The 10,923-nt window shown below is 39.5% G+C and overlaps 2 protein-coding genes across 8 annotated transcripts; one reads left to right on the top strand and one right to left on the bottom strand.

Annotated features, from left to right (window-relative positions):
* Nucleotides 1-2,366: 2,366 nt before the first annotated feature.
* LOC140764306 (protein N-terminal glutamine amidohydrolase) lies at nucleotides 2,367-5,500 on the top strand. Of its 7 annotated transcripts, none has more exons than XR_012105010.1 (7): nucleotides 2,367-2,572; nucleotides 2,783-2,888; nucleotides 3,234-3,311; nucleotides 3,414-3,547; nucleotides 3,951-4,021; nucleotides 4,839-4,931; nucleotides 5,058-5,196. XR_012105010.1 is itself a non-coding variant. In XM_073102797.1 (6 exons), exons 1-6 carry the CDS (start codon nucleotides 2,436-2,438, stop codon nucleotides 5,012-5,014), a joined length of 567 nt encoding a protein of 188 aa, XP_072958898.1. In that variant the 5' UTR covers nucleotides 2,367-2,435; the 3' UTR covers nucleotides 5,015-5,192. The 7 variants fall into 7 exon arrangements, 5 of the variants coding, with proteins under 5 accessions (XP_072958898.1, XP_072958895.1, XP_072958897.1 ...); XR_012105009.1 differs by having other exon boundaries at nucleotides 2,370-2,572; nucleotides 3,897-4,021; XM_073102797.1 differs by lacking the exon at nucleotides 4,839-4,931 and having other exon boundaries at nucleotides 4,974-5,192.
* Nucleotides 5,501-5,801: 301 nt separating this feature from the next.
* LOC140764305 (serine/threonine-protein kinase-like protein At3g51990) lies at nucleotides 5,802-9,671 on the bottom strand. Its single transcript, XM_073102792.1, has one exon. It carries the CDS (start codon nucleotides 9,521-9,523, stop codon nucleotides 8,081-8,083), a length of 1,443 nt encoding a protein of 480 aa, XP_072958893.1. The 5' UTR covers nucleotides 9,524-9,671; the 3' UTR covers nucleotides 5,802-8,080.
* Between the last annotated feature and the right edge of the window lie 1,252 nt (nucleotides 9,672-10,923).

Genomic DNA, 10,923 nt, shown 5'->3' with positions numbered 1-10,923 from the left:
CCATAAATGATAGGCCTAAATCGATTTACATGAGGTTGGCTCGTACTAGATTCGATCTAGAACTTGATATCCCCAGTCTAAAATAAACACTATAAATATTTATTTGAAGAAATTCTCTTTACCATGACCAGTTGCATAATCAATTCAGTTAGTTGGTTAAACTCGACCCAAATGTTGCATCCCTTCACAATGTAACTATAAATTAGTTTCTGACCCGAATTGATTTCGGTGACATTTTGCATCTTTTCGTCAAGCCTGTTTACCTCTATAAATAGGCTGTCAGTCTGCATAATTTAACACAACATCAGAAGAAAAGTTCATTCCTTCTAGAGTCGAGTCTGCATCCGAAAAAGAGTACAGCACAGTTTAGGTTCAATCAAGGCATTAGAAAGTTGTTTCCTTTCCAGTGCAAGGTAGTCGTTGTATCCTGGGAGACCGACGTCCACTGTTCCAGAAGCAATTGGTGGAGGGCAAATTGGTCTTAAGGAGATAGTGTCCAACACTACACTCGACTATTCAGAATTTTATTCTATAATCTGTGAGTTCATTTAATTTAATTTGAACGAATTTTTTTATGACTTTTTGGAATCAATTTGTTACTGCCAACAGATTCAAGTATATTCTCATCCACTTCATGACCTGCATATTTGTTTCCATAAAGGTTTAGGATTTGAAGCTTTGATAAACTTGGGTATAACTCCAGAGGGTATTCTTCTCAGGTTATCCATATGATATTTGTCTGCTCTAGGTTGAGATACCTTAGCTGAACTAGTAAACCAATCTCTCCTTGGAGCTCTTTGATGGGAGCCCAAGATAAATCCAAGAATGCAAGAGTTGCTATGCTTAGGGAAAAAAAAAGCTGGGATTTCTTCAACTGGAAGTTCGGGCTGTGTGTGTGGTAGTTCTTTGATATAGTTACACATAAGTGATAGCTTTTCAGCTTCTTTCCACTTCTCAATGTCCTCCTTCAGTAATCTCTTCATTCCGGAGACTGCTTGCAATATCCATTTCTCCTGACCATTCCCAGTAGCAATCCATAACGCCATGTCTCGGATAATGTCGTGTACTCTCACCTCTATGTCTTCAATATCACCAGGCTCAAGCAAGCAAGCTTTCTTCAAGCTTTCGATGATAAGAGTAGCCCTTGCTATACGTTTCATCCAGTGTACCAATGTTTTCCAGAAATCCTAACCCCATCCAACAATCCATTAGTTCGTATTTGGCGATGGAATAACCCTCAGGCCATAGGGAGCAACACAATAAGCAAGCCTTGATCTTATCATCCTGCAAACTGTCATAACTAAGTTTTAGTCTTGTATGCACAAAGCTGAGGTCCGACATACCTGAAATCTCATGTACGCGCGACTTCTTCAGCGATGCAAGTGCATGTTGCCATTTCTAGGTAGGTCCTGTTCGTCGACATAGCCCATCCAACTGTGATAAGAGCAAGTGTTTCCTTAGCTAGTTCTTCAATTACACTATCAGAACCAGAACTGATAATTTCCTCACTAACCTTTTCTACAAACAGTTGCATACAAGCTTCTTGATTTCTCTCCGAGATCTCGAGCTGTACGTTGACGTCGCTTCTCCTGGCGTCTAATCTCTCAATCGCGATGCTTAAGTTCGTAACGTGTTCATCCGTTTGTGTGAGGTTCCAAGGTTTAGGGGATTCCATAACCGAGATACGAGAACACAAACAATTGAATCCAGAAAGGCTAGGACAGCCATGCTGAAGAAGAGAAATAGATCAACTGAGAGATATAGAGGATGCCGCTAACTATCTATGTAGCTGCATAAACGAGAGTCTAAAATCGAGTAGTCAAAATCAAGGAAACAAGAGAAGGGCAGAACCCAATAATCAAGGAAATCAATAGCAAATTGCTCATTGGTTTCTATTATACAAAGTTGGTAACCTAGACCTGTCGTTGCCTTAGCTAGCCCAACCACTGAGCAATTTTATTTGAGCGAAGCTCTCATTAGTTTGATCCGCAAATGTTAGTCGGCCTCAAATCATCGTGAGCATGTAATGGCTCTAAGCCCACTTAAATAGGGAGTAGAAGAGGCTATAAAATTTAATTGAGCCCAATCCGAACCCTAAAACTCACGCATATATTTTTTTTAAACGTAAATTTTTTTATAGAATTACTAAGCGATTACGAACGTCTTCCGAGCATCGGAGATTAAAATACACTTATTCTCCATCCTAAATACATATAAAGTCTAAATTTTTATCATAATTCGCAAGCCAATCAACAATTACTATGCTGGTATTAATCTAACAACATATTCGGACGAACTTACACGGATTTGGCCTAATTGAATCTCAATCATTCAAAAGAGCACAAATTTCGTGGATATTGGAGAACCGACAGGTTTGAAAACCATAAATTTTTGTGGGTAAAGAACAGTCACCCTTCTCAGCCTTGCTCATCTTTATGGCGGATGACGGCGAATCCGACAACAACCAACGCAGCCACGATCTAACTCTCTCTCCGCCGCTTCCTCCGTCCCCTTCGTCATCGACTTCATCCTCGCTCGACGCCTCCTCATTTACCTACACCCCTTTCTACTGGTACCTCCTCTCTTTCTCCCGTCTTCTTGTTTTAAGGAATAACAATTTATTTTCCTATTTCTCATTTCCTATCATGTAATCAATCGTGTGTGGCTGGATTCGATGTGATTTTCCTCAACTGATTGCTTTATTTTTCACTGCTTTTTCCCCTAATGAAGTTATATACTGGGTCTATTCACGGCAAAGAAAACTTTGATTGTTATCTTGTAGTGAGGAGAATGTCTACATTTTGTGTAAGAAGCTTAGTGCGAGTGGAATTGCAGATCCAGTAGGACTTGATCTTTTCGTTGTGTTCATATCCAATGAGGAGAAAAAGGTTAATCTTTTTCATTTTTCTTAAATATTTATGTTCCATGGAAGTTTTAAATCGCTTAAATGTAGTCAAATTAAGTAAAAGTTTATTTCCTATCTTTGATTTTTATTTTTTTTATTAGTCAACAGAATCTCTGATTTTTAAAGCTTCCATTTGAAGAACTGGATTACTAAGCTGATGCACATTGAAATTTACTAGCTATAGGGAGACATGCTTTGTAGATTTACCTTATCCTACCCCTCCAGTTGTAGATAAAACCTTAGTGGATTTACGAAGGCATAACATATTTTCTGCTGCCAGGAGTCGTTACTTATTCTGATATGAATTCTTTTTACATGCCATTCCAAGATTCCATTGTGGTATCAAAAGGCAAGCAAAACAATTGATGGGCTTGTTTTGTGGGACTATCATGTGATATGTATCCAGGTGAAAGCAGAAACTTATCATTAATATAAATTTGGTATGCTAAGCTTCTCTGATTACTGAAACAATTATTTATCTTGCACCTGTGGATGGTGGCCATGTAAGGTGAAGCGAAATCAAGGGAATGGTCTTGTGCTAGTGTGGGATTTGGATACAAGTCTCCCATTGCCATCTCCTCTCAAGCAGTATATTAATGAAGCTATCCGGCCACTTTCGTTTGGTAATTCCATCTATAGAAGGTAATAATTACATATGTGGTTGACATTGTGTGAAATACTTTCGCTAAATTTCTCCTGCTATGCATATATAGGTATTTAAATGCATCCTAAGTCCTAACAAACATAGATACAGATTTTTTTTTCAACTATAGTTGTCAATTTACTTAAATGCAGAAAATTATGTTTGTGCACACAAATTCCAAATGTATGGAAATTTATACAGGAACATATGTATGACGGAGTTACACAAATTTATTCAGCAGGCATTATTTTGTGAATTATTAATTTAAATCTAATCCTATCAGTATATGAGCTTCCTATTTTACCATCTGAGAAAATTAACTAAAGATCGCAATTGTCATCTATATAGGCTTTTTCGGGTTGTTCATGCTCCCATACTTCTTCGTTATTTTGCATCTGACAGAAGTCACATGAAGGATCCCTTAGGGAATTGGGTTTCCTTGCCTCCTACTTATGAACCAATTGTTGCGGAAGGTAAATTGTTATGTCATACCTGTTATACACGATTTTCTCTTCATTGATGTTGCTTCTTTGGTAGGCCATTATCAGAAATTTAAGGGATTTTTTTTTCTTTGAGTTCTCAAGGAGCCTAGATTTTGTTCCACCAATAAGAATATTTGAATATCATTTAATTGTTAAATACAAGTGCCATTGAACATGCTTATCTTGTAATATCTACCAGGTGTAGAAGTATGAACACCCTGATTGTTGTCTTATTCAGTATCAGTTTAGTTCAGCATGATTATGTAATCTTTGTGGACCTAAAAAATAGTTGATAAATGATAACTAGTAGTTTTTTTAAAAAAATATTTAGAAAATCTCTATGCTGACAATACCGTAAAATAATGATACTAATTTTTTATTCTTTAGTGTAATATCTACCAGGTGTAGAAGTATGAACACCCTGATTGTTGTCTCATTCAGTATCATTTTAGTTCAGCATGATAATGTAATCTTTGTGGACCTAAAAAATTGTTGATAACTAGTAGTTGTTTTTGAAATATTTGTAAAATCTCTATGCTGACCTGGGAATCAGTTGAATCGTAAAAGAATGATACTAATTTTTTACTTTTTAAAAAATTAAGTAACTCGATTTAGTTCTCTGTTTCTAGTGCGAAGTTTTCAAAAGATATTTGGGTTTGTCAGGAACCCCACCAGGAGACATTGTAAAGACATGATTTTGTTAATTACTTTCATTTTTCAAGGAGCTCTATATAGCTACCTTGTATTGTTTTGATCAAGTAATTGGGTCTAAATCACAGATAAAATGGTATTGTGGATTTCCTTACAGATTTAAGGAGAATCATAACTGATATAGCTTGGGCCTGAGGGGTCTTGACAATAATTAATGATGAAAGAGACTAAATTACATGAGGCAATTTATGTAATGTCTCTACCTTCTTTTCTTTTTCCTGTTCTTTTTCAGCAATTTCACCAACTCCTACAGGACACTTACTGGAGTTATGAGAGCTTATTATGGTTTCCATTCTCCTTTTTCATCTCGATGTAGATGGTACCACGAATAACCTTCAAGAGTACATTCAAATGCGTTCAGCAGAAATAACAAGGTTAGGCGATCTGGTTGATGGTGTATGCTCCAACAAATATGGCGTGTTGTTGAGTGAAGAAATGCTGGAAATTTTCTTTTCTCAAGTCAATCAGAAAAATGTTATGCCTTCTGAATTGACAACGAATTAGAATTTCACTTGTTCAAGAGTGCTAGTGAAGAGGTCGACTGTACCTAATTTATGTAAGTGGATAATAACCCAAGTTTAATTCCATGAATTAATCTGATGTAAATGTTCGCATACTTCCCCAAAAGTTGGGACTAAAGGTTTTCTTATATTTAAAATGTCTTCTGAGAGAGAATGAAGGCTTTGCTGCTGGTGTTGTCATTGATATTTGTATACGGGCATTCAAGTTTTTGTTCAAACGATTCAATTATTTTGTTCAAACAATTCAGTATCCTAAACTCAGTTCGATGAGCTCATAATATTTTCCGGAATGTGTGTACCATGTATTCCATAGTGGCCTTGAAATCAAAGGATAATACCAGCAATTTACCTTGTTATCAAACAGCTGTTGTACTGCTGCCTAAATGTTACTGGAAGAGAATATAGCAAGTAGCAAAACACCAACGAGAATGGGAAAGAACCGGCGATACTTTTATAGCATGACAACAAAGAGAACCTTTAATAACGCCAGCTAATCTTATTGGTAGAGAATCCTTCCACTCGGTTCTCTGCAAGGCTACTGCTCAACACTGACGTCGCATATATGAGAATTATTTTCTTGGGGGCACTACAATCAAGAGAAAATCTAACACGCAATGTCCACATGTGGAGAAAAGAACCAAAAATTTAAGTGCAAACAAGCATGCACTGTAACAAAAGACTGAAGCTTTTTAGTCCGTTTCTGGTGTATCGATTGCTTCCTTTCTCTGCATTGTCCCCTTTTCTCAAGTTCCTTTGTTTTATAGCTCATCTTTCATCCTCTTTGTCATCATGTCTCTCTTTTGTCTCTTCTTGTTGCCAGCACTTCTCTTGATTTCTGCAAACAGCAAGAGAAGTGTCAAAATATTTCATTACCACAATACAGACAATTTCAGAATACTAGCTATTTCAGAGGAAAGGAAAGAGATGATCTATGGCACAAGGAATCTATTTCGAGGGCTAAAGTCAGAATTCGAGGGCAATGGATGAGAATTTACGCCATTTTTCGAGTTTTCCTGCTTCATGCTTTTGGTTGCATGGCGGGGGAAATTTCAATATGTCACAAACCATTTGCAGAAGAAAGATAACAAAAGATCGATTTATTTCATCACTGACAAGAGAAGTTGCAGAGGTGATACCACTTGAGCAATTATCTTGCCATCAAATATAAACTCAAATAGCATCAGAAAGTTTCCTCTGCAGGATACTGGAAAAGTTTCTTGCCTACAAAACAAAAGATGTTAAAACAAATGATACTTGCTGATAGGATACATACAAGCATGTCAACCATCAACATTTATGAAGGAGAAGATCTCCTACCAATAAAAGCTGCCTCATGTGCTAGTACCATTATCTTGTAGTGATTCTACAGATAATCCAGATCATCCAGCATATGCAATTCTAGCTACAAGGATGCAATATATATTGGATTGAGTAAAATTCTAAGAGAATACGAAAATTGATCTGATCAAGTTAGACTGTTAGAACAAAGAAAAAAACTGCTGTCTGAAACACTTCATCTTGTAACTCAAGTTGTATGCAGTTCTACACTTCTGCTGAAGGAATATCAAGACCTGTAATAGCCAAATCTGCGTACCAAGGAATATTCCTTTCGCCAACCTTAAACATTTGTAAGCCTCCAAATCTCTTAGCCTGTAATAGCCTTTAACATAAGAAAATAATGAAGTAGATTTAATGCTGGAGTATCTTGCACTGCAAAGTACGCAGAGAAGATAAACGATGAACAGAATACAGCATCAAAGCTGGGCAAATCGAACTATATACTAAATATCCTAGTGATGAACATGCATTATTCAGTTTTTTAAATAGTTAAAAGGCTTATTTGGTCACTAATAGGAATGGCTTTTAATCAAGGTTTGTAAGAACCAAAGGTAGAGGCCCTGTTGAATCACACATATGCATAAGAACCATTATCTTACTTCCAGATATCTTAGTTAAAAATGGAAATAATGAACATGTAGGGAACCAGAGCTCTCGAACTGAAAGAAGAGGAAACTCAAGTAAAATGTCAATAATCATGATTGGAAGCAATAAGATCATGAACACCTTATTTTCTATTGAGATAATCGCAGATGAGGAAATTGCCATCAATAGCTTCAGTTTCTTGAGTAGTAAGTTCATCTGCTTTATGCTCTGTTTAAGAGGCCCTAAGATATAGATTCTCGACATGGTCATTCAGATACATATAGCATGATTTACAATAGGAATCCACAAGATACAGTAATCTCATCACAGGGAATTCATTATATCATAGAGCCATTTGTATTCAGAAACATCAATATGCAAAAGTTCTGAGGAAAGTAAGGATCAATCAGCATATGTACATATATACATGACGAAATTCATTTTTGAGAGGTTTTCTACTTAAGACAAAGTTCAAGCTCTCAACTACATTGGAAAACTAATTTTGCTAGAGCACAGTAAACAACAGTCTCTGTTTATCATAAGGTGATAAAACACATCATCCATGATAAGGTAGTTAAATTAAATGTGCATTTCTATCAAGCCTTATCTCGATTGGATATGAAACAATTAGTTCCTAGTATACTATTCTAATTTGATGCAACACGAAGGATGTGGAAGAAGGAACTATTCCAAGCAACTAATCTGAGATGCCAAAACAGGAAATAGGGCAATGCAACCTTTTTGCTAGATTGCATAAAAAAATGAAATTACCAACTCAACAATTGGAGATAGCAGCCAGAAGAACTCCTGAGCTGTCTCTCCGGGGTACGATGTTGATTGCATAATTAGCAAGGAAGAATTTAACTGCAAATGGCCTTCAAATAATTGAACAAATCTAAGGCAGATCTCTGGCTGGAGAATGAAGCTTTCCATTCAATCTCTCAAAGCCGTCTGATCTCGAAAACAATTCAGATGGGACTCCCCTTAAGGTATTGTTCCTCCATAGCTGCGCTTCTCCATTCTTGTCACCATGATGACTAGCAACACGCAGTGTCCTCGCCCTTCGTATGTCAGATCTCCGCTTAGGCTCTTCGTCAAACCGCGCCAATAATTCCTTCAGATTTCTTCGCTCCCTTGTGCCACCTTCAGAGAATACCTTCGCATTCCTCAGAGGGCGGGATCCCTTCTTCACACTAACCATCACATCCTCCTCCGCAACATCTGCGTTCGTCGGCTCTTCCAAAACGTTCGACTTCGACACCGTCCTCTCAATGTCGACAACCGCGCAAGGGTTTCCGACGACCGGAAACCCACTCCACGCCCTCCTCGAAGACACCGTTTTACTCAACCCCTCGAGCTGAACCACCACCTCCGCCATCGACGGCCGCCGCTCCTTGCACCCGCGCACGCAGCTGGCGGCCAGCGAGGCGAGCTGCCTCCTGATAGCCGCGTCCTTCATCGGCGCAATTCGCGGGTCGTAGAGCGCGGCAACCTTCCCCTTCTTTAATAGAGGAACTGCCCACTCCACCACCGATGGTGGGGAATGCGCGACATCGATGGCCTTCCTCCCGCTCATGATCTCAAGAAGCAGTATCCCAAAACTGAACACGTCCGTCTTAGTGCTGAGATTCTCGGGGGTCACATAAGAAGGGTCGAGATACCCGAGGGTTCCGGCGGGGGGAGTTGAGAGGCCGGCATTGGCGGCCTGAATGGCGAGGCCGAAGTCGGCGAGGCGGGCGTGGAAGTGGCGGTCGAGGAGGACGTTGGCGGACTTGACGTCGCGGTGTATGACCGGGGGGCGAGCGGAGTGGAGGACGAGGAGGGCCTTCGCCGTCTGGAGGGCGAGGCGAACGCGGCGAGGCCACCCAGGGGGGTTGGGATTGGAGTGGAGGAGGTCGAACAGGGTGCCATTGGGCATGAATTCCACCACGAGGAGGACTTCTTTGGAAGTGGAATTGGAGAAGCCGAGGAGGTTGACAAGGCGAGGGTTGCGGATGGAGGAGAGGATCTCGATCTCGTTCTCGACCTCGTCGCGGATTGGGGTGGATGGGCGGCGAGAAGGGCGCTTGACGGCGACGGGGTGGGGGGAGTAGACAGGGAGGACGGCCTTGTAGACGGCGCCGTGGCTGCCGCGGCCGAGGAGGTGGGAGTCGGAGAAGTTGGAGGTCGCGGATTCGAGCTCGCCGTAGCTGAACCGGTGGATGGTGGCGACGGCGGCGGAATCTTCTCCGCCGGCTTCTTGAGAAGCGCGCTTGCTGTGGACGGCGTGGGCGGAGACAGAGGATATGGAGCGGCAGGTAGCAACGGAAGAGTCGGCGCGGCAGGAGAGGTAGCCCATGGCCGATTAGAAGATCTCGGAGATCTCAAGAGAAGAATCGAAGAAGGAGAGAGAGAAGGGTTGGTGGTGGGAGAAGGAGGAGAGAAACGACGCAGCTGAGGGTCAATCGGTGTTGGAAAACTTTTGGGGTGCGTTTCGCTTTTTGGACAGTAGAAGAAGGTGGTAACCGAAAAGAAAAAATAAAAAATAAATAAAGAGTAGAATATTAAACTCTAACCTTATTGTTGGATCAGTAAATAGATTTATATTTTAAACCTTGCCTTCTTTGCTAAATCATACAAAATGAACTCCCCATCAATAAATATACAATATAGGGTGTGAAATGAAAAAATAATAATATAAGTCCCTAGAATATATATATATATATACTTCTATGTTTATTGGGGGAGCATTAACGTAGTAGCTCGTTTATTCGTTCCTAGTCAGAGACATTTTACATTTCACACCTTATGTCAAAACAGGTCAATAAAAGAGAGGGAGGTAAATGAAAATTTCCTTTACTTCCGGGTGCAAAAGGAAAAGAAGATAAGAACGACAAGTAACGGACCTTATCTTGTGCTTGCGTGATAAAGGCTTCTTTCCGTGGTCCTACGGCGCATTGATACAACCTTTTTCTAGCCTTCTATCTTTATTATCGTTCAATAGCATAAGCAACGAGTTAGTAATGCCTATACAAACTCCTATTATTAGTTTGTTTATTAATTGCTAAGTTGGCATTATTAGATTAAGAGTCCCTTTGCCCATAATAATCTCCGATGGATAACTCATCCAAAAGATTCTTTGCCAAGTGCTTATTTGCATATCTCTAAATAAAATTATTTCTGAGAAATTAAAAAGAAAATAAACCGTTCGATTAATAAATATTATATATTTCTTCTAAATAGGGACCTTTGGCCAACCCAAGATTCCAAGAGGTGGGTGACGTTTCCTATGAGTAACTGTTCGTTTGTTTAATTTTTAGAAAATTATTCGGATGTGCATAACTAATACAATAATTATTAGTTAGGGTTGAATAGCTCATATAAATATCTAAGTGATTCGAGTTCGCCTGGCATGCTAAAGAGACAAAGCAATCATGCTTGCGTGCTGTGGGTTGAGCAAAGGACGAAAAGAATCTCGTGATCTCTTCTGCACGACTATTGGCAAACCCCCACCCCACCCCACTAATGACAATGTCTAAATGATTCTTTATCAAAGATTACTACCAACCTAGCCAAGGAATGCAATTAAAATCGCTGTTAATTAACCCGTACAATGAATTAATATGACCAAATCCGACTTAATAAATGGTCAATATTCCCATATCCGACTTCCATCGACTTGTAATTGTACTACTCTTCCTTTATTGTAAGTTAATTATATACTAACAAAGTGGCAAGCTATATGGTCCCATGTTGAGT

Source organism: Typha angustifolia, chromosome 8 (genome assembly GCF_048772165.1).
Source record: "Typha angustifolia cultivar Huaian chromosome 8, ASM4877216v1, whole genome shotgun sequence".
In the NCBI taxonomy this organism is placed as follows: Eukaryota; Viridiplantae; Streptophyta; class Magnoliopsida; order Poales; family Typhaceae; genus Typha; species Typha angustifolia.
The sequence above is the reverse complement of the archived record's forward strand: the minus strand, read 5'-3'. Positions and strand labels throughout refer to the sequence as shown.